This window comes from Ischnura elegans, chromosome 5 (assembly GCF_921293095.1).
Source record: "Ischnura elegans chromosome 5, ioIscEleg1.1, whole genome shotgun sequence".
Taxonomy (NCBI): Eukaryota; Metazoa; Arthropoda; class Insecta; order Odonata; family Coenagrionidae; genus Ischnura; species Ischnura elegans.
In genome coordinates, this window is record NC_060250.1 from 58,902,265 (window position 1) to 58,927,030 (window position 24,766).

The 24,766-nt window shown below is 37.8% G+C and overlaps 1 protein-coding gene across 2 annotated transcripts in view; it reads left to right on the forward strand.

Moving 5' to 3' along the window:
- Positions 1-24,386, forward strand: part of LOC124158940 (protein henna) — a 49,280-nt gene extending 24,894 nt beyond the window's left edge. Inside the window, exons 1-8 of one of the 2 annotated variants that reach the window (XM_046534374.1) lie at positions 1,884-2,214; positions 2,910-3,038; positions 8,816-8,993; positions 12,937-13,099; positions 13,791-13,987; positions 17,465-17,727; positions 20,102-20,331; positions 23,691-24,386. In XM_046534374.1, coding sequence (XP_046390330.1) covers positions 2,176-2,214; positions 2,910-3,038; positions 8,816-8,993; positions 12,937-13,099; positions 13,791-13,987; positions 17,465-17,727; positions 20,102-20,331; positions 23,691-23,847 — 1,356 coding nt within the window. In that variant the 5' untranslated portion in view covers positions 1,884-2,175 and the 3' untranslated portion in view covers positions 23,848-24,386. Of the gene's footprint in view, positions 1-1,883; positions 2,215-2,909; positions 3,039-8,815; positions 8,994-12,936; positions 13,100-13,790; positions 13,988-17,464; positions 17,728-20,101; positions 20,332-23,690 lie in introns of those variants that run through there. The other variant, XM_046534375.1, reaches the window with a different exon arrangement.
- The last annotated feature ends 380 nt before the right edge of the window (positions 24,387-24,766 follow it).

The following is a 24,766-nucleotide window of genomic DNA, read 5'->3' on the forward strand; positions in this document are numbered from 1 at the left end:
GAAAAGGAATGACGATACAGAAGTAACTCAATCAAAAGAGAAATACGGAACAGATAGTATGAATCAATGTAGTGTGAAAGGTCAATAAGAATTCCTTCCTAGCCCACTTGCGTCACAATTTTCGCTTTTTAGCCATTATCAAATGGGGTGATGATAGCGACACTCCAGCTATCAAGCCGTTGACCTTTTTTGGGAGCAAATTTGTCTCCGGAAAATCAGAGCAGAAATGCGTACCAAAATAAACATAACTCGTAAGAAGTCATGGGTACCGCGACCAGAAAAATGATTACACAGATTAAGCCTCAGATGGGATAATACTCATCCGGGAGAATAATCGCCATGGACCTATGTCTTATCAGATGTCATGTACTGATGTCTGATCAGGTCAGTTGAAGGGAATGCCCTTGAACATAATCAGCAAACGGTCAAAACTTGCTGCACATAATGGCGACCGCCTCATATACAAAATAAACCAATTCCATCCGATAAATGAGTAATTTGACATATTTTGATTAATTTTAGGCTACATTTTATGCTAAATTTTGTAAATAAACTCTAAGACAATCGTAAACCGCAATGACTTCATTTTACTTCCATGAAGTCAGGAAAACGGAAAGAAAAAATAGCATCTGTGCTTGGGCTTTTTTAAAAATGAGTCTTGAAAAGCGTCCAGATCCTAAGATTTCGTTCATACAGCATCTCGTGGCGTATTATCACTTACGATGAACTCAGGACGTTAAGGTTGATTCGGTGTATGCTCGGGTACATCGCATTTAGCTTTCATTACATTCGTCCAGTTTTCGCCATACATTCGTGGAGGCATAAGTATCCGATAAGAAAATAAATATATCCAAGTGTAAAATAAAACATTCCTTTAATATTAGTTGATGTTACATGCTCTTCAAGAGGAAAATTGATGAAAGTAAAATATTAAGACGCAGGTTCTATAATATTTTTACAGACCTAACAAAATGCTGATGTACATAAAAAATATTTTAGCATTTTTAACAAAAAATTTGATAGCAAAAAAATACAAAGGACTTCTTCCAAAAAACTGGCTTGCATCAAAATATTTTTTTTTTCATATAAAATCCTTATTATACTCATAGAGGTTGTTAGTAGCATCTTATTATTCGTTCATTGGTTTCACTTAGGCCATGAAGATAACGTCACTTAGAAAACAGGGTATGACTACATACCGAAGTATGAGGTAACCAGTTGATAGAAAGGAAACATTTTTGGTATGTGGAATAGAAGAAGGTAAGGGCTGTTTCTTCTGGAAAATTGTTATCGGATATGCCCTAAAAGATCACACAAAGTAAAAAAACGCTCTACATCGAAAGTGTAATGTCGAAAGATTTTCACAACTGGTACTCACTCTTTCCTTAAGAAATTCCCCGATGGTCCATTGGAAAACCCATTGGTGGCCTTCGCGTCTATGGACGAATCGCGAAACCACATTCCAGGAGACAATTATCTGAATTATACCTCTGTTCGACCAGCCCACTTCACCTTAATACAGCAATCCAGAAAATCTATTTCGTCACTCATTCTCCCTCACTTTCGTCCGAGGCGGGTCGAGTAGCGGCCTTCCGCCATTGGTCGCGTCCGATGTCACGTGGTCGTCCTGACTTCTTTTCCGAGGAAAACAAGCCTCGATTTTTCCCAGATCGGCGAAGTAATCGGAAGACCGGGTAAGCGTTCTGCAGACGCTTGTCAGGGGAGGGGAGGAAAAGACGTAAGGGCGGAGGGGGGAATGGCAAAGCAGTCATCCACACGGGGAGGAAATAGTATCTGGTCGAAGTTTCCTCACTGGACGCGAGTTTCCACCGCGGGGGGGGGGGGGGGGGAAGGGAGTATAGGGAGAGCATTTAAGGGTCCGACTCATTCCACTTCGTACGATCACCGAAGGAGGAGGGAAATTCCTCGACAGACATTTTTATTCGTGTGTGTTTAGTGCTGTGTGCATCCATCGCATATATACCGCATATATTGGCACTGACGGGAAAGGAGAAAACAGTTGGTCGAGAACTTTTAGCGTGCGCGGTTTATTTTGCGGCGGACTCGTGTCTACCCTTCATGGACTTAGGATAACGGCCTTGACTCAACTGTTTGTGTACATCGCTCGCCGCTTCGGATAGCGTCCATTCATCGTTCACAGCCTGAGGAGGAGGCATGGGCAATCCAGAAATGCCGGTAGATCATGAAGAGGAGGTAAGGTTTTAAGAATTCCCAGTGAATATTTTTTGCGGCTAGATCTGCAACCAGGAGTAGAAGTCGAAGAAGCGGCTTAAACTTGGCTAAAGTTTATCAACAGATATCGATAATTTGTTCAGTTTCCATTTATTTTAAGAGGCTTCTTCTATCAAGTGAGTTTGTTAATCCGAATCATAACTTTTGCAGCAATTTTCCGAGTCAGGTACCCGGTTCAATACAAGCATTGGGTAGAGTTTTCTATCTCAGTTTTAATAGCCAAATTTAGACTCGGTAATTCACCCTCATCTACAGAAGAAAAAGAACATGACCGTGACAATTTAGGAATGTTATTACAACTAGCATAAGATAAAGTACGGCTACCCACTAAAACAACGTTCACTCTAATACAAAATTATGGAAGAATTTAAATTCAAACTATTTCAGTGACAAGTGACACTGGCGGTACACGATTCACTAGCTAAAAATTCGGCAACAATTTAAGAATTAAAACGATGACTCGCAGCAGTCAGTAAAATGAAATTTTGTTTCCTGGAGGCGAAAGATTTTTCAGCATGAAAATATGAACGCATTTTTCCTACAATTCATTGAAATTGAATTTCCCCTTAGAATGTAAAATCCGCTACTCCAAAGTTACTCCGTAAAATATTCCTAATCCTTTTCCGTTCTGAAATTATAATTTTACTTAATTGCAGCCAACTCTCATGAGAGGAGGAAATTATATCAAAGAAGGAATCGATTCATCGAAGAGCACCTGCTTGATCTTCTCACCATACGACCAGGATGAAGTTGGAGCACTCGCCAAGGCCCTCAAAGTTTTCGAGGTAGACTATTTTATTATATTATTTTTATTAATTATTTATGTTACTTCATTGTATTATATTATTTACTTATGCAAATATTTATTTAAAAAGTAACTCATGCTAAATATGTGACTGATATCCTATTTACGCTAATTTTGGTAGTTTTAAGTCAGAAGTTAGGTACAAAATGAAAGTCGATTTCTAAGCGGGAATCTTTATTTGGATGAATTGCGATTCTTCCGACCCGACTCAGCGTCTGATATTTGAAGGGCGCAAACCACTTTAAACATATAATGTGAATGCTTTTGCGTGAATATTAAAGCATTCCTGATACGAAAAGCTTTTAAAATTGACTAATATTTTTTTTAGGTTGGAAGCATTTAAATTTTTCAACATTCAATATTTATGCCTCTGAGTGTTTCATATTTAACACTACTCATGGCTTAAGGCCTGGTTACAGAATATATCAACGCGTATAAGATAATGTGCGAATGCGTTAACGCGAAAAAGAACGTGAAAATGCGCAGCGTCACCACCCACCTTGTGCGAATGCAAGGCGACTGCATAGAGGAGGCCCAATTCTATTTGGTAGAAGGCTGATTTCTGTTGCCTCTTCGCTCGCATTTTAATCGGCTTTCAAAAATGTCCGCGGCGTAGTGATGAGTGGAATGCGATCCACTTTTTTCCATTATTTTGCGTTATAATGTTTGTAATCGCGACGAATATCAATTAAATGTTAAGAATTTGATAAATCACATCATCATGAATTTAAATTTCGCTTGATATCCCTAATTACACCTCATTTCCCCTTGAAACTCGGATCGATTTCTCCGTCAGCGACACGAGTGGTGACTTTTGTAAACCCATTCAAATGCGCGGTGGGAGGAAACACATTTTGAGGCCGACTTGAGGATCCTCTTTTGTAATATTCGTGTGCGAATCCATGGACAGAAAATGAGCCTGTTCTACTTGGTCCATGCACCAGTGCATTTTTCTTTCATACAAAATCCTTCACAAATTTCTAAATTAATTAATGTAGGAAATGATCATAACAATAAAATTATTGATGCTAGCAGTGCCCACCTGCGTGATTTGCACCCAGATTAACCTTTCTGGGCTACCGGTTGTTACCTTTACCTTTGCTAGTGTTTTGCAAAGGAGAACCACTGCAGCGGGGAGACAAGAATCTACGGATTGCCACTATTTCCCTCTCGTTTTGTGGGCAGGCTATTTTTGGTCCGTTTTCGTACGTTTTTTTGGTCGTAACTTTACGCAATTTCGAGCTACAGCGCTGGGACCATTTCTTAAATGCGCGTGCCGAGATTCTTCGTAAAAACGCTAACTACGCGATGTATTTTCGAAAGCATGCATCGTATCATGCGAGTGCAAATTTACGCGTCTCACGATGTGCACCCTAGGGCAATAATTTTTTTTGTTTGCATCCAATGCCACCGGACCACTTCGACTTCAGCCACGAATTACCTCCCTGCCGCTGTGAGTTGGTGAAAGTCCGTCGTCCAAACGTCGCTTTATCTTCCATCGGCGGACAGCATTTTAAATTCGCATTCAATGCGAGCGGAATGACTTCCACTCCGATTCACGAATTAAACTCCTGTCGCTCTCAACACTCGCCATCGCGAGGAGGGGGCCCACGAAGTTTACGTTCGACGCAGACAGACTGACACGCTGCAAATTTAATATATATGGCACATGATTAGTATTAGCTATATTACTTTAATCCGTAAATGTTAATGCATCAAGTAACCATACTCTCAAGCAGCGGAAAGCACTCAAAATCAAGTGGAACAAAAAAATTCAATGGCATGGAATATGGTATAATGTATTTACGATGTAATCCTCGTTTTAAAATGTGCTTGAATAAAAAGCACCAATTTTCCACAAATTTCTTTTTAACGATTTCCTGTCCTCTAAGTCATTGTTCATTTGCTAAAAAATCTCACCAAAATCATTTCATGACATACCAAATAATACAATACATTTTTATCCGGCGCCACTGATGCAATTAAAGCCTTTATAATTTGAAAAGGGCGACTATCAAAACTAAATGTCATAACGGTTTGAATTAAAAATGTTAATAAAAGAAATATAGGCAGAAAAAATGCTAACATGTTTCACAATTGATTTTAAAAAACTCAGCGATATTGCGAATTTCATTTCGCAGTGAACTTTTTCTTTCGATCTCTGGGATTGAATCAGCAGTAATTCAGACTCTGTTTGATGGAAAAGATATTGAATGAAGCAGGAGTTATATTCATCCGGAAATCACGTCAAAATTCCAGAATAAACGAGCGGTCCATCACAAAAAATTATGTGTTATTCTTGAAAAAAATCTCGATTCGAAAATTCAGCTATGAGTCCTAATATTTTAATGATTTCCTGTGAGAATAAGCGCTCATAAAGTGAATGTTAGCCTTTGGCACATAAATTTCAGGATGCAGTGGAGGAAATGTCACATGAAGTATGAAAAAAACAAATCTGCATTGGTTATTAACAATAAACAATCCCCGCCAATACGCATACAAAATACGACTTAATCGCCAAGGAAAAGCTAAATCAATAAAGATAAGTTATCTGCTCTATTTTTGTCTTATGATCTCTAATGGAATCACTCAAATATGACGCAGTCTTAATGTCAAGGTCAAAATAAAGCTTGTGGAAATAGAAGCGAGGTTGGACTCATACCTGACGGCAGCTTAAGTAGTAAACCACAGCGTGCCCTGCAGGGTACATTTACCAGATACAAGAGTTTTAAAAGAGTCCACTACAACCCCCACGTATGCTAATGGAGATGTGCAGTTGACCGTTTTGAGACAGATATAATATATTTTCTGAAAGCGGTGGCCGCAGGAGGATTTCTTAGTAACCGTAAAACTTTTTACGAGCATTCAATGAATCAATATTAAAATTATATATATTGCGTGATCTCCAACGTGTTAATGCATCAAGTAACCAGGTTCTCGAGCATCGGAAATGACTGGAAATAAGTGCAACTAAAATATGCACCAACAGGCACCTGCGCGATATAATTTACGGTGCAATACTCGTTTGAAATTTTATTTGAATAGTGAACACTACAAATTATACCCAAGTAGGGGGCATCCACTGATTACGTGAGGCGTTAGGGGAGGAGAGAGGGTCAAGCCGTTTCTCACCCAATGTCACATGTGGGAGAGGGAGGTCCGGGAAAATATCATGCATATTTTTCCCGAAGAAAAAGCGTAAAATTCCAATCTAAGTTGATGTATGATCTTAGGTTTTCCCGGCGTATCAGTTGCAGAAAATTTTCCCGGGTTTCCCACCGGTTGATGTCGTCCATGTCTCCCGACGTTTCGATCCGCGACTTGCTGATCATCCTCAGAGGATCTTCCGAAAGAAGTTATCTTAAATACTAGTCTTAACTAATATTAAATAAAAATAATGCACAAATTGTTTTTTATAATAAATGCAACGCAATGAAGCTTAAATTAACGTATTTACACTGAAAATACGCATTTTGAACAATCTCAATAGAGATTAGTGGGAGGGGGTCGAGCCAAATCTCTCGATATCTCAAAAAGGGGGCAAGCGGGTTCCAAAAATCGCCAAAATCACCTCAAGTAATTGATGGACTTACTCGCCCTGATAAACTATGGAAGGGGCTTAGGTATATATGCCTGTTCCTCCGTTCACAGGCATGGGGGAGGGACAGTAAGGAAAGATTGGCTAAGTTTATGCAGCATACTCCACCAGGAGTTAAATTGTCAAATACAATTTGGAATTCCATTTCTAAGTTCCACATTCTATTCACCCACACACGAATATTACAAAAGATGATCCTCAAGTCAGCCACTAAATGTGTTGTCATCCACCGCCAATTTAAATGGGTTTACAAAAGTCGCCACTCGTGTAGCTGACGGACTAAGTGATCCGAGTTTCACGGGGAAATAAGGTATAATTAGGGGTATTAACCAAAACGTATACACAAATTGATGTGATACAATAAATCCAATATTTTTCAATGCTATTCTTCGTAATGCCAAATATCATACTCCAAAATATTGGAAAAGTGGATCGCACTACACTCATCACCGCGCCGCGGACATTTTTGAAAGCCGATTAAAATGCGACCGAAGTGGCAACTGAAATCAAGCCTTCTACGGAATGGAATTCGGCCTCCCCAATGCAATCCCTTGCGCCTACTTATGTCTCCTTACTCCTCCCAAAAATTCTACGTCATCTATTCTGCCATAGAGTAAGTTTATTATAGTACTCTATGGTTCTACGTATCTAGAAGAAGTTAGATTTCGCGAGTACCGCCCACCTTATTCATAGCTCGTTCGCAATCTCAGTACATAGCGAGGAATGCATAGTAGTTTAAAATATTAACACTTCATAGTACCACGATAATAACCTCATCGCATTTTTTCTTGAAGTCGTCTCAATTGCAATTGGTATCAAAATGGATTGCTTTTTAATTCTCATTATTATTTCCCATGATCTCAAAGGCTGAAAAAATCATGTAACCCTTACAAGTTAATCATAAATCGCAAATAAAGTGCTGATTGGGGAGAAAATATCTTGTAGAGTTGATTCTCAGCTTATATTGATTACACCAAGGTATAAAAAGGAATCTGCCGGGGTTCCAATAGGCGAAAATATATTTGAATCCAACGCAGGTTGTCTCTGCAAAAGAAAAATACGAAAAAGAATACTTGAAAAGAGCCATGACGGGTGGGTTAGTTTACTGATTGACAGAATAATTTTAAAATTATATATTTCAGCTCTATCATATAAAAAACGAATTGCCAGTCGTCGTATCATAGATTAAAAACTTGAGACGAGTCTTACTATGGTGTCGGCTATATTTTCGCGTCCTTCAACAATTCAGATGTTCTTCTATACATTGGCACAAATAAATAAAGCGTTAAACCAACTTTTAAAAAATTCCTCCACTCTATTCATAATTTATTCGCTACCGTAAGTCAGAAAAAATACACTTACATTCAATTGCCCAAAGATTTTTAATTTTCGGAAAAATAGCAGATTCTAAAAAATTACGATGGCTCTACAAAAGGCTTGCACTCACCTGATGAGCACTTATTCTCATGGGAAGTCACTAAAATCTTAGTACTCAAAGAAAGGGGTTTTCGAATTGGGAGTTATCTTAATAATATCCCATAATTTTGTGTGATGACTGCTTGTTTATTTAGGACACTCAACGTGATTGTAGGCTGTATATGATGCCCATTTCATTGCATTGCTGCTTTATCTGACTTTGAATCACAGCTGATTCATTTCAAAAGATACAAAGGAAAATATTCACCGCCACCGATCTATAATCGGGTATAACAGCAGCGCAAAAGTCCACAATGGCTTGACATGCTATAGTCAGCATAAGATGACATTTCAGTTAGAGCTACAAGAATTTGTAGAACAATATTATTTTTTTAATATTTCACAAAATGTCGGGATGCGCAAATCATAACGTAAGGAAATAAAATGGCATTTCCCGATAAATGAGAAAGGAGGAATGAAAATAGAATTCTAACAAGACGAATATGACCGTTGATAAAAATTGTCGGAAAATTATTACCTTTGAGCAGCGTATCACGGGTATTTTCTATCAGTCTATTTTCGTTTACATGGGTATTCTAATTTCAGCACAAAAATGACGACTTACAAAGAACGACACATTTTATTTAGACATTATTTGAATTATGAATCATCAGAATCATTAAGAGGTGCGATCTTTTGCATACCCTACCCAATGACATTGAGTTTTCTCTTTTTTCCTACAGAATAACCACATAAATCTTCTTCACATTGAGTCTCGCCTGTCCAAGCGATTTCCTGAAGGCTACGAGTTCATGGTGGAATGTGATCCAACTACTGGAGACCTGAATCGTGGAATCGAGCAGCTGCGTGAAATATCCTCATATTTTAACATTATTACTAGGAATTACAAAGATAACTTGGGTAAGTACCTGACAATTGATGAATCCGGGAAAATGCCTTCGAGGCCATACACGCAGGTTTTCGCGTTTTTATTTCTGGTATTAAAACCCAAAGAAATATCAACGAGTTTGGTTTGGGAAATAAAGTGGATGTGGCAAGAGCCAGTCAGAACAAAACTGCCCTAATAATCTCTCCAACCAAACGATATGACAATAACAACAAACAGTCCAAAAAGCGTCTGTTCAAACTGACTTCAAGCATTCATCAAATTTAGGAAAAATTGAAATACGTTGACGCTTATTTGAAATGTAGTAAGGGATTAAGATTATTATCAATTAATTTTTGGCTTTGTTTGTAGTAATGGAGGCGAAAAAAAGTTCAAAAATTCCTAATTTTTCCTTTAATCCTTGGTTAAAAGGATCACGGGACAAATATATAAGGAGCGATCCCATATTTCTCAAGGAAAGTATACACACTCCAGACGATCAAAAATATGATAATCACAAAAATGTAGCAGCGAACTCATTCCATGGGATTCCAAAATTGAGGAGTCATTGATTCATGAATCTATTTTCCTGCGAAGATCTTTTTGAAAGAATCTTATCCATACTTCTTAATACTAATGCCGTGGCAAGTGCGGGGATGGGGTCAAGGGGTTCAACACCACCCACCCCGAAAATTTCTAGATCTACGGTATTAAGTACACCCCCACCAAATGTTTCCCTTTTCGAATTCTATGCCGAAAATGTTTCTTGGCTGTGTCCTAGATGAGTAACTGTGCCTTTAATTCCTAAATTCAATCACATCGAATGTGAGAATATTACATCACAAAACGTAGAGCAACCTCAAGACGTATGTGCTGGCTAAAGAAAATCACTAATTTTTAATTCAAATTAGGAAAATTACATGAGTCAAAATGACATAGGGATGGATGAAGGTGGTTAAAAAATGCAAGTTGCTGATTTATTTAAAAGAGGGTTATTTCGGGCACCGTTTGTCCTTCCACGCGGAAGTTAGTTTAGAAAATCGAAAATGAAGTCCCATTCAACTGTGAGATACTTTTCCGCCATCCATTAGGTTTCAGATAATTTTTACTGTCGCGATTTCCAACACGCGATTTCAACTCATCTCTCTGACTTCATTGCATTCAATCATCTGTAGTACAGGAAACACGTCTTTCCTCCTTCCCATAAAACTCCGCCAAGTTGGGAATGTCATTGTGTAAGCGCTTGCGCGGAGTTCGCGGTGAAGATAAAAGCCATCGTAAATTGCGTCAAAGGCAAGAATTACCATCACTTTGCTGACATAAGACTACTAAAACGACGTAACGAGAAATGTCATCAAATCAACCTCTCTGACTCCTCCAATTCGAGAAATGAAGAAATTTGATCGCTTAGTTCAGTTACAGGTTATCACAAGTTTATTAAAGATTATCCACTGTCACTATAGGCATAACAATTATCAAGGCATATCATTTCCGAAAATGTTCGACTGTGAAGTAATAATGTTTCCGATGAATGACCGTAGATGAAAAGGTCAATTGTACTTCAGAAATCGATCGGGAACGCAGAATTCAATGATATTGCTCAATTTCTTCAACCGATATACGGAACTACTTGAAATCAGTGGCGAAGAGAGTACTTAGAGAGACTGAGAATCCCCAAAATAATTTAAGCAAAACGATAACGCACACACGCTTCACTATCCATTTTATGTTTCCGAAATAGCAGGGAAATTTGATTTTTTATCTTAAATATCCACTCAGTTGTGTGTTGAATATTGTATAGACTTGGATGTCTGGAAGCCGGTCGACTTTAAAAGACCAATGGATCATGCGCAAACACATATCTAATGTCGCGCTAACATCCAGCGTGGCGAATCTATGTCTGGGGAATTCCTCCTTAGTCAAAAGGAGTTTTTTTAGGAGATTTTGGAAATTTGGAATAAAAAATGTAAAATTGGGCCTATTTTTTAGGACTAATTTGTATTTTAAATCGTTCTAGTGGGCAAATTTACCGGAAAATACAATTAAATACTTTTTACAAAGACTTAACCTCCAAAAATATCGATTTTATCACGTGGAAGTTTCCACTCAATCGGGTGAGGAGGAGAGGGGCTATATAGCCTACCTTAGATCTGTCACTGCTTACACCCAACTCAAAATGATTATTCTTAAGTTGAATGCTTCTGAGTCAGGGCGAAAGACCCACAGAGGGAAAGTCTGGGCGGTGAAACTAAATCGGTCTGAATGAAGGCCTAAGAAAATGTATGGCTACTTATATACTGATTGAAGAGTACAAACAACATATAGCAGTCCAATTTCTCCATGTTTCCGGTGCAACCGCGTAGGTTTGTTGGTAATGACTACAGTTTCGCCGGCACTGCTGCCAGCGTCTTCAGGTCGAAGATGATGCCGGTCCACGATTTTTGTCCTCCTTATATAGGGGGTCAGTCCCGCCAGTTGTGGCTGCCGCTCTCTTATTGGTCTGCCTAATGAGCCTCCTCCAATGGGCATCCAGATGGTAGCCGTCGTCTCTGTTAAAATTGTCCGTCCGGGCTATCTCAATGGATTCGCGGATGAGTCTGGGAAAATATCTGCCTTCTTTCACTATTATCTTGGTGTCGTAAACTTAATGTCATGTCCCAGGGTCCAGGCGTGCTCCATATAGCAGTAACATATAGTTCAACATATAGCAGTAATTCTGTATTTATTATTTTACACGAGTCCTCATCAAGCATACAGATTATTTGAAAGGCACCAATAGGATGGAATACCTACTTGGATTTCTTTAGCTTTGCCACTGCTGGAAATTAGACTTCACACCGACCAATATATACTAAGACTAACCCCTAAGTGAGTGGTCACAAGCTTCACAATCTGAGAATTTAGTTGGGTGACCACCTCACCCAATACTATTCTTAGCGTTCTCGAATAATTGAAGGGATGGAGAAAGACCCAAATTGTCTTCCTCTCTCCCTCCTCCCCCACTAGTGGGAACCTTTAGGGATATTGAAGTAGAAATTTCAGCTGTCGGACAGTGGTAGTAGCAGTAGTAGTAACAGTAGTAACAGTGGTAGGGGCAGTCCAAAAGCTACGAATTACATTCCAACATGGAAACGTCATATTATACAACAAAACTACAATTTAATCACTTTTCCCTTCTATCCATTGTCCTTTCTTTGTTCTGTAATACAAACGACCTTGGAGTTCTCGATTCCTTTGTGTTGACAGCAATAGCATAGCAAGATTTTGAAATGGGAGGGGGAGTTTACCGAAGATTTCTGGGCCCTTCCCAGGTGTATGGAAAACACCCTAAGTCAAAGGGGGATCCAGGGGAAATTTTGAGATTTTTGATGTTGAAAACTGATTAGAACTATTGGTTTTTCTAGCTATACCATTATTTTATCTTAACAAATGAAAACTTTTTTGTAATAAAGTAATTTCATGGAACTGATGAATTTTTAGAAGCACCACTTTTTCTCTGAGGCTGAGAGGTTACATACATTGTATACAAAATGAGGAAAAACCTAAAAAGTTTAAATGCATTTCCTCAAAACTCCCATGCATTCTTGATGATTTTTTGGTCATTTTTCATTATTTAGTTTGAAATCCTAACACAGTAACAATTAACTGATAAGGGATTTTTTCATGCATTACATTTAAATGGCAGCTAGTCAAGACACAAACTACTATTTATGGCCTCACTGGCAGTTTTTCTCTCATTTGATTTTGGATTTGAGAAAGGTGTATCTCACAGCATCATAAAGATTTCCTTCCAGTTAAACACTATCAAATCATTTGAATGGCAAAGGTCAAGAAATATTTTACAATTAAAAATACGTTATAAAATCCTGATATGAACAAAGAAAGTATTAGCAACATAATTATACATACGAGTCCAATGAATTTATTTATTACTAAGTTTCAGCATATCCATAAAAATTCCTTGGCAACTTTTTATAGGTACTGTACCCTGGTTTCCAAGAAGAATAAGAGATCTGGACAAGTTTGCAAACCAGATTCTTTCATATGGAGCAGAACTAGATGCCGATCACCCAGGATTTACTGATCCCGTCTACAGAGAAAGGAGGAAATACTTTGCTGACCTAGCATACCACTATAAGCAGTAAGTTTTTCTGCAGTATGATAAATGCATTAGTGATTTTGCAATGATATTTCCCTCAAGGTGATGAAATTTATCAACCCCTTATACAACCAAGAAAATGTGATAGCATGAATAAGTAAAAGAACATACATATTTAGTTCACCATTCAAGTTTTATACATTAAAATGTACCTGCTAACTAAAAGTTGCCTCTATTCATTAGATGTCATTATCCTCATTGCCACCCCCAACCATCCAATTTGCCCATGCTAAAGTGATTAGAGCAATGATGTCACTGAAATCATCTATCAGCAAATGCTGTGTTTGCATAGTTCTCCTCTGACTAACCCTCAGGTTTCAATATCTCTGTCACTTCTTGGAATTCAGCTGAGATAATCTGGAGGAGTGAAGGGTCATCTAAAGGATAGAACAGTTTCCAAAACTTATGAAAAACGTCATTGTTTTAAAATGGAAAAAAAATTAATTCCCAAAATTTAATTGCAATTATGTGAAATTGATTATATTTCTTTTAATTTCAGTCATAAAATTCCCAATGGGTATCATATACAATTTACATGTCTCCTGTCTAGTTCCCTGCCTCTTCAATATAAATTATGAGATTTAATTATACATTTTTAACTATGTTATCATACCATGCCTCAACAAAAAATTATTCCATGTATAAATTATTCCAATCACTTTTTTCATTGCAGTGGAGAGCCTTTACCCAGGGTGGACTATACAAAGGAAGAAGTGGAAACTTGGGGAAAAGTTTTCAGGGAGCTGACTACCCTCTACCCCACTCATGCATGTCATGAACACAATCACGTATTCCCACTTCTAATAGAGAACTGTGGGTACCGAGAAGACAACATTCCACAACTGCAAGATATTTCTGACTTTCTTAAAGGTATGACTCACTCAAGTGAAAATTTTACAGCAAACGCCTTTGGATGAATATCCCTCAAAAGCCATGTCCTTAATTTGAAAAAATGGATTGAAATAGAGCTTATCATCCATCTCCCATTTTTGCTATACATCTTGAAGTATTCCAGATGTAATTGCTAAGTTAAACAGGAGGATATCAGAATAACCTATGATGGGCCCAGGGGTGGCTTATGGTAATTTTTTTGGGGGTCCCTCACTTTCATCCTTTCCCTTGTGCTATAAACTTTTCGTGGTGGAAAGGCTTGCTAGTACTTATCACCTCCAGAGCTGCACTAGATTAATTCTTAATTAATGCCAATATGGCCACCCAAGCCAGATAGGTCAAAGGGTAGGAGCCAGACAAAAGGTAGTCCACGTGATGGTGTAACAAAAAAAAATTCTTGGAATGGAAGTGGGTAACCCTACCAACTATCTATTCCCTGAAAACATGAAGTACAATCACATGAGTTTTGGCAACTCATCAAATGGAACCCTTCCTGAAAGGGTGGGTTTCGTTCTCGGCAGCGAGGTTGGCATGGTCCCCTAAGTCTTCAGCATACAAAACCCTTGCTGAGATTTATCATCAGCAGCAGCATCCTAGAAAGAAGAAAAGAAAACCAAGAAGATGGAGAACAAGAAAGTAGGGGCAATAAAAGTAGGGACATGGAATGTGATGACAACGATGAGGGTGGGTAAGCTAGAAAATATTAGAAGGGAAATGAAGATAGGGAGAATAGATATTCTGGGACTTTAAAAATTAAGGTGCGACCCACCAACCTTGTGGTGGCTCAAGTTTACATGCCCTCAAGCAATCATCGGTAGGACGAAGTAGATAAGGTGAATGAACAGACAGAATAATTACAGAAATCCTGGGTAAGAAAAATCTATGTATTAGTGATGGGGAAATGGACTGCCTCAGTTGGGGAAGGGAGGGATGGAAATGAAATGAGAAAATTTGGATTAGGAAAGAGGAACAAGGGAGAGAAAGAAGCAGAATTTTTCTGGATAAACAACGCATTCATCGCAAATCACAAATGCATGGTTCAATCATCATAAATGCCGAAGGTAGGTATACATGTTTTCTGATGATTAGAACTTGATTTGCCAGTTAGTGAGGGTGCTGCAGGCTCTAGTGGATGTGTTAGAGAAGCGATATGAGGAGTATGGTATAAGGATTAATCACAAGAAGAACATAGTCATGTGGTTTTGTAAAGCATCTCAAGCAGTAAAGCATAGGAATGTGAGACTCAAGGTAAAAGTAGGTGGGGAAAAACTTGAACAGGAAGAGAATTCAACTTTTTGGGCAGCATGTTCAAGGAAAACGGATACAACAGTAAGGATATCAGCAAGAGAATTGTGTTAGCAAAGGAGGCGTTCATGAAAAGGAAGAGCTGATGAGAGGATTATTATGTAACAATTTTAAGAAAAGGTTAAAGAAGAGCCTCATCTGGAGGGGAGTGCTTTTCAGTGCGGAAACATGGACATTTAGGAAGGACAAGAGAAAACTGGAGGCTTCTGAGATGTGGATGTGGAGAAGAATGGAGAAGGTGAAGTGGACAGAAAGGAAGTGGTACAACAAAATGGTGCAGGACATGGTTGTTGAGGAGAGGCAGCTTTTAGATTTAGGGACAAGGGGGGGGCTAAGTGGGGGTTAAAATTCCAGCAGTAGTGGGGGTCGGAAAAAAATTACCATTCTATCTGGTGTAAATTGGATACCCGAGAGGGAACTATAACCTTCTTAGTCCCCCCCCCCCCCCCCCCATAGATTTGCCACTGGATGGAGCAAGTATTTAGTGGGGAGGGGACGTTGAAAACAGTTTCAGAGAGTAGAATGTTGGGTAAACAAGGGAGATGAAGGAAGAGAATAGGATTTTTAGATAGCATGAAAAGGAGGAGGCCTCATGGTGATTGTAAGAGGGAAGTCCATGAAGGAAGGGGAGACTGCCAGAATACTCCATGAAAACCTACCTTAATTGGCAGAATACTTAAATAAAATAAAATCCCTTTCATCTCCTTGGAGATATGCAATACCTCTCTGCGATAATGTCCCTAAGGTCTGATATGCACAGACGACTGGCTATGAGACATCTTCTGCTCCAAGGGCTGCCTCCCTTTCTCTCCTAAATCCACCACTGAATGGGGCCAATAACTCCAATGCATGAAGAGGGTGAAAGTGCAATGCTAGAGGAAAATGACACTCAACAACGCCTGGTTTTGGAGAGGGTTATACTCACAATAAGGGGCACTAAACTTCACCATGGTCAATGTGTCACCTTCTTGTAATGTTGGCAGTTGCTAAAACAAATACTACCTAAAGTTTAAAAGAATAGATAAACATTTACACGTATTATTTCGTGGGAGGCAGCCACATGTGCCAAATATCAAGTTTGAAGGTATTTTCTTTAATGTATGTTGTAAGAGCCACTAAAAATTCTAGTCGAAATCTTATGGTATATTGATCTATGGAACAAATAAGGTAAAATGTAAAGGAGGAGTGGAAAAGTATCAGAGAAGAATGGAGAGGAATGTAAAGAAAAGGCAGTCAAAATGGCAAATATGTGTATAGCTTGAGTACAAAAATATGGAGCATATAAGATAGCTCAACAAACATAGATAATGCAGCCACCCTTTGGAAAGGAAGGATGGATGGCGCATCCATAACCCAGGGTAACAAATATATGAGGGTATTCAAATTCATTGTATTTTTAGGAAATATTTGAAAAAAGTCAATGGAAATTGTAAACATCAGCGAGTTGTGAAACCATTTGACCTGTAAAACTAATTCTCTAATAATAATAGGTATATCCAAAAAAGACCAAAAAAATGTTCCAGTGCAATATACTAAGCTTTCCTGAGGTTTTTACTAGCAACCTCTAATTATCACCCCATGAAAAATGGAAGAGTGAAACTATCAATAATGAACATATTCAAACCAACTATTAATCATAATAATACTGTTTAGTCACCAGAAAAAAAGTAATCAAGCAAGCAATGTGTATAGCTGCACAACCTCATCAAAATCATCATCTCTTGTAAAATAAAATACTGTTTTGTCAGTTCATAAACACGAATTTAATCAAAAAAGCGAAGTTAGGCATCAATGGAAAGAAACCTATATGTATGTACATATATTACCACGTTGTCTGAGGATCTTATCTATTGGTGCTGTCTTGGCCTTCTGCGAGTGGCAGTGTGCATATGTGAATGGGTGTGCTGAGTCATTTTAATAACTAATTGAGGAGTGAAAATTTCAAGCAGAAAAAATGATTTCAATAAAATCCATGTGATACTTATCACATTTAAAAGGTCATTCATTTTTCAGCCACCAAGCATTTTTTTTAATCGTACATTTTTTAATTGAATACCACCTTAAAAACTTCAGTCGTAGTGTTAATAATATGTACATTATAAATGTAAATTTCCTCATGTTAAATCAAGCTTCTCTCACTTTATTTTTCAGATTCCACTGGTTTTTCCCTGAGGCCTGTAGCAGGTCTACTTTCATCAAGAGATTTCTTAGCAGGCCTAGCCTTCCGAGTATTCCACTCTACTCAATATATTCGCCATCCTAGCTGTCCTCTTTATACTCCAGAACCTGATGTTTGCCATGAACTTCTGGGCCATGTTCCACTGTTGGCCGATCCATCATTTGCTCAATTTTCCCAAGAAATTGGTCTTGCATCACTTGGAGCTCCTGATGACTACATTGAAAAACTCGCCACGGTAATTATTTAAGGAAAAATTGTGTAGTTCAAAATTCATCATACATATTTAAAATAACTAAATAATTTACTACGGAGGCTTCTGCGGTGAGTTAATTGGTGATTGTTTTTCGAAACTGTCGTCCGAAAAATATGAGTCAACCCCGAATGAACCCAAAAAACAATCACCAACTAAATACTTTATAAAAATTTCACCCAAAATTATTCCGAAAACTCCAATATAAAATAATGCAATGAATGAACATAGCCCTTAAATATATACATCTACTTAATAGTCCATACAGTCCCAGCTATGTAATTATTGTGTGTATTAAATATTAATTTTAGCAATTACTAAGCCTTGCGCAGCAAAATAATCATTAGTGACGACTGCAGACCATGGTCATCCTAAATTTTGTAAACTATTTGATAGTTTTATTATTTTCAGTACCTATGTAAATTAACAGCTGCATCTAGCTCTCTTCACATCATATTTTCATCTGTGAGTAAATCCATTGTAAGAGTCAAATTGATTCAAGCATAACTTTTGAGATGATTAGGAAATAGCCTCACAAGAGGCTGAAGAGGGAGAAAATGACGGAAAGTGTGGAGTTGCACAAAGAAATTGCAAAAACAGATAAAGCATATTAGGTAAGTTTAATGTCAATTGCCATGAATTATGAATAAAAAGAAGCAAAAATTGGGAAGGTCAGGCACACTTGATGTAGAGGTGAAGTTGTAACCTGTTGGTAAAAGAGATCAGACCATATCAAAATTAGGGGTACGAGTAGAATTAAATGAACAGAATAGGAAAGGGTTTGAAATTCTTGGAAAGAATGACAGGAGGACATTTGGAACAGGTTGAAAAGATTGAGTATTGGAGAATTTCAGTAAATGAGGTTAATATCAGAGTAGGAATTCTCAATTTCATGATAGAGAAACTCCATTTCAGTAAGGATAGCTCTGAGATTATACCAGTAGAAGAGGATGATGTCACCAGGAAGCTACTGAAAAATTTAAGAAAGTTTGGGAGGAGGCTTCTTGATTTCATTCAAAAGACATATTTATAAGCATTGGACTTGGCCTGCGGATTTCATAGCAACAGAGCCAGTCCAGATTAACAAAAAAAAGTTTTGGAATGGAGATGAGACCTACTGACTCCTTTGGTGACAATCTGTCTGGACTTGGGAAGGAAAAGTCAACTCAGTATTAGATAGCAGTACTGAGGACTATGGTGGAAAGGTATAGAGCTATTGGGCATTCTAACAAAAACTGGGTAAATTGGAGGGATTGACTTATTCCTAATTTGCACATGAGTCCGACAGCATAACTAAGGTTTGCCAAAGGTGAATTGGACTGGGAAGACAGTGGAGGGACAGGCTATCTACTTTTAGCTTTGCTGGTTAACTTTATTGCCAAGATGATGGTAGGGAGGCATGGGAAGAGTTCGATTTGGAGTTAAAGCTGGCATAAACATGCGTAAATGGGTTAGCTAAGATTCTGGATGTCTATGTGCTTATTAGCACCTCAACTAGAGGCTTACAGGCACAAGTGGATGCGCTCAGTAAACAATGAAAGGAATATAACATAAAGATATACAACAAAAATGCAAATGACATGCAGTTTTGTAAAGCTTTAATGGTAAGGAATGTGAGCCTCGAGATAAAAGTGGAAGGTCACACACTTGAACATATTGAAACATTTAATTACTTTGACACGTTAGGAAAAAAATACAAGGCAAAGAATAAGACTGGCCAAAGAAACAATTGTAAATGAATAAGAATTGAGGAGATCATCACAGTAAAAAGACTTAGAAGTAAATTTGATGAAGTTATTATTTATTAAATTATTTGAAGTTTAGTATAAGAAAAGGAGCATGGAGCTATATGGAGTGCAAAGGTGGTCAGAGTGGAAGGATGAAAATAGGCTTCAGGTTATCGAGATGTGGTTATTTTGAGGAGAGTGGAGAAGGTAAAATGGATGGAGAAGAAAAGAAATGAGTAGGTGCCAGATATGTATGTCAGGAAAGGTGAAAAAACTAGACCATATAGAGAGGGGAGAGGTGAGAATAGAATGTGAACTTAAAAAAATGCTGAAACCAGTGATAGAGGGAAAGATTATTGGTTCTTACCGGCTGAGAGTTGAAACTAATTAGGATGCATTCAAATAAGTTCATAAGGTAACAAGAAAGTTTTGATAATTTATCAAAAGAAAATAAAAATAGAACCTCAAAAATAATTCATTGTCCAACACTTCAATCTAAATTTCATTTCAATAAATATGTATACCTAAGTATCTGATCTGAAAATTATTAAATAAGTCATATTAGAAACTCAAGCATCTTTTATTCTTATTAAATCCTTAATTTTTTTAATGAGCAACATTTTCTCTTTCAGTGCTACTGGTTCACAGTGGAATATGGCTTGTGCACACAAGAAGGGCAGCTCAAAGCTTTTGGTGCTGGCCTTCTTTCTTCATTTGGGGAATTGCAATACTGCCTAAGTGGCAAGGCTGAGCTGCGGCCATTTGATCCTCCAAGGACAGCCCTACAGAAATATCCCATCACAGAATATCAACCATTGTACTTTGTGGCTGAGAGCTTTCAAGACGCCAAGGAAAAAATGATGTGAGTGTTAAATAACTGACCTTGAAATTTTTTCACTTATATTAAGCATAATAGCACACAAAAAAACTAGTAAATTTAGATGTTGAAGTTTATTCGGGATTGCCACCGGATAAGGTTCTCCATCTCTGCCGACGTTTCGATGGCCTTAAGAACCTGGAGAAGATGGAGAACCTTATCCGGTGGCAATCCCGAATAAACTTCAACAACAGCATACGCCGGGAAAACCTCAGATCTTTCTTAGTAAATTTAGAAATTAGCATTTGCACCTAAAATACATTTGGTACTGCCCAATAAAAATGTAAAGCAAAATGGAACTGATCCCAAGAAACTTTTATGCTTGACATCAAGAGCATGTCTTCCTCTTCCACTGGGCAACCCTGAGCCAGGAAACAAGGAAAATTGGAGGGTGGAAAGTGATTTATATCGATGTGTTACGCTCAACCTATCTGGCCTAGGATCATCAATATCAGCATGTTTAGAGCGGTGGATTTTTTTCTTTGAGTTCCATAAATCACACGCACACTTGATTTTCAATTTTCTCCCGATTTTTTTCAACTTAATTCTTTTTCCTCTATCACTCTCCATAGCTATCAATATAACAAGACCGTCTACATGATTGCACACTTAGGCAACACAGCACAAGATGCAAAATAAAACCACCAGAGACTCACAAATACGGGAAGGGCCGACGGCATAGGTGAGGAGGTGCATATATCAAGAATGGGTGGGAGTAGCCCAGTGCATTACAGAGATAAGGTTTGCCTGGGCCACACATGGGTAGGAGTTAACGTGTCCTTCTAGTATGAGAAGAGAAGTTGCGGAACTAATGGTAGATTTCTCACTGAGCATTCATCCGTGAAAATGATTTATTGTCATAGCTTTCACTGTCTTGAAACGATTGTGGTACAGCCATTGTATGACAGCTCAGCAGGGGTTAAAAATACAAATTATATTTCTGTGAGACCAACTTCATTGTAATCGTTATTCCTTTCAGTATGCCTTCGTTAAAAGCGGGACTTCATCATAAGTGGGTTTGTTAAAAGTTAGCTCCACTGTATTTTAAACTGTGATGCATGTGCAACCAAAATAAGATTGCTCGAAATCTTGGACCTCTACCACATGAAGTCTACAGTTTAATCCAATTGACGTAAACAGAACATGATTTTTTGTAAATCATATCCTTGATGGAAATTCTCAAGGATAAAAAGTGCACATCTATTTATTGATTTGATCCAAAACTTGCCTTTTGTCCACCATTTTACTAGATAGTACTCCGTTCTAATTGTTGAGGATTCTAAGCACTTGTAAAGCAGCTGGTGAGGTTATCCTTTACCATATTCTGGAGTTTTTAAGCTATTTTAAAGACTAAGAAGATAGAATATTTCATTCAAAAACATAGGATGATGGATGGATTGCCTTCAAATACATTTTCGAATGCCACAAGCAGCCGTAATATGAACCCAAAAAAAGCACGACTTCAAGTACTTCATGAGGGAAAAGTTGGATTTGTTCATTTTAGAGTAACAACAGAATTGAGGTAAATAATCCATGGATTGTAATGAGAATTGCTCATTACGGCCTTGATAGAAATGCAATATACCGTCCACATGAATTCATCCCGATCCTATAATATTAAATAAAAAAACACAATGTTATGCCATTAGTATACTGAACAAGGAGGGTCAAATTTAGTAAAAATATGAAAGGCGACATTTCTTGCTTTTTAAAATTAACAAAAAGCAAGCATATGTATTTTAACCCTTTCGAGACGGCGGAGTTTTTGTCTTAGCTTGACTGCTGTACTGAGCCCCAAGAGACTCTTCTTTCTCGTGGTACGGAGCATTTTTGGATGACATTTGTTAAGAAGGGTCTTGCAAAACCTTTTTCGACCCTTCCACGCAGGGACTTTGCATTATCTCGGACTCCGAGAGTAGTTGTGCTCCCTCCTTCCCGGGTTAACAACCATACCTGTGGCATTGGTTCGCGGTCAACTTGTGTATTGCTTATATGTATTTAGAAAATGGATAATTGTTGCTTGCATGTAAATTGCAGACTTTGAATTGAATTCCTCATTTTTTTCTGAGCATTGTCAAATTTTAAATGAAGTTCTAAGGCCATTATTAACACATTTAATGCAGCAACAATTTACATGTTGATGTTTACACATAACTCGAGATATTAGTTAATATTTATCGTAGAATTTAGTTTAAAAATTGTAAACGCTGCTCATAAGACAAATTACTCAAGTCTTAGTTTATTTTTCTTGAGAAATGAACAAATATTTATTTCGAAACCTGACTGGATAAACAATTGTATGACCGCTGTCCCTTACCGCTTGGGAGGGTTATAAATGACGAGGGGTCCGGGTACTTGCTCCCGGATTCCGAGGGTAAATCCTAAACCCTGCAGGGTTGGGTCCCGCGACAAAGACAACGTAAACCTGCCACCGTCCTAAAAGGGGGAGGGCTAGAAAACGTATATATACGGCTTTCGTTCTCCTGGCTAGGAAAACCTCACACGTAAATATACAGCTGTCGTCTTCCGGGTCATGAAACGTCCACACGTGTATATATATATATATGTGTATAGTAGGGAAAAGGTTAAGTTCAGACCTTAATAATTTCAATCCATATTTATAAATTAAAGGGTGGGTAGAATGCTTGGCTGCTGAACAAATGGTCGAAGGTTTAAAGCCCAAATGAAGCCTTTGGATGGCCCTGAAATGATATCCCGTATTCAGAATTGGGGGGTCAGCTCCTTTACCTGGGTCATCTTGCACTGAGAGGATTTATGTGGATAAAAGATTGCGTGCTTTGCCGGCAAATGACATTTGTTAATTGTTCTCAGGTTAGGCATGGGATAAGGTTGTCGAGGGCTTCCATTTTGATGAGTGACTCTCTCAATCATGAAAATCATCAATCTGTCACCAGTAAATGCAATGATAATGGTGATGAGAGAGTCACATAAGGAAAGTTGGCCATCAACACCGTTCCCAGGTGCTCAACCAGAGAAAAATTTTCAAATGCTGTTTGCCAGAAAAACGTTCTATCTTTTATCAACAAAATAATTCCTTGGTGTGAGACATGGCCTAGGAAGAGGAACTGGACCCCCTTCCCTGAAAAAGAGATATCACATGCCTATGGCTCAGGCCCGGGTGAGATCTACCCTAACGTATCCATAACAACTTTGGGCTGAACCACTGAGTGAATGAGAGTAACATACGCATACAGCGTACAGGCAGCTTTGGAGAAAATTGATGTTGCATGTTTTTTTATTGTTTACAATATTTTAACTCAAAATGACCCTCATAATTTTTCATAAGTATTTATTAATCATATATTCATTGCTATTTCTTTCAGAAAATATGCTCAAACAATTCCTCGAAATTTTGGAGTTCGTTACAATGCCTACACTCAAAGTATTGAAATTTTGGACTCAAAACCTCAAATAAAGAATCTTATCTCCAATATCAACCGAGAGATCCAGACCCTGATGGATGCATTTCAAAAACTGTAAGGAGTTACAAAAATACCTACACCGTCAGCAAGTAGAAGATTTCAGTAAATTTTTAAAATGAATACGAAACACTGAAATGAACTTACCACCAGCATCATCCACAATAGTGCAGCAAAGAGTTTCACTTCCTCAATGCTGACGTTTAATTATTTCAGAAAATGATAAATCTTAGCATCATTCACACAAATAATATTATTGACGTGAGCTGATATTAGCTTGAATGCACACTGCTAACTATAAGATGGTACATGAAGATATCTGTTTACAATCAAAAAAGTATACCTTTATTTATAACTGAAGATGCTCACCATAAGTTTAACTTGTGTTATGAAATTCTAATAGCATGTTTAGTGGATGAAATGCAACTGGGAGAGGCTGGGGAATAGACAAACAACAATATCCAAAGACGTTTCTTGAGTGAAATTTAAGAATGACTCAATGTACAAATTTATGTTTATATATGTAAATGAATGACATTATATGTTCTCTTTTATATGAAAATGTGTTTGTGAATAGACCAAATAAATTTGTATACCTTACCTCTAAATTCTTTTTACCCAAAATTAAAAGCCAGAGCTTATAATAAGAAAATCATAACAGTTCAATAATTAAATAAATACCCATCTTCTCTTGGAAAATTTTCTAGGAAGCAGCTGTAAGTCATGTATTGAATTATCTGTACCCATATTCATCATTCCTTTCAGCTGAAAGATTACAACAGAGCTGCCAGATTAATTACAGAAGGTAGCAATAGTGAAGGAGAAATATTTTTGGATGAAAAAAAAACTCCCCCATTTCTTGAGCTCCACACAACATTGATCCTGCAAGACACACTATGGGCAGACCTAAGCAGCAACATAAGATACTAAAAACATAATGGGGACTGAGTATTGATCTTCAGCAGAGAACCACTAATTCC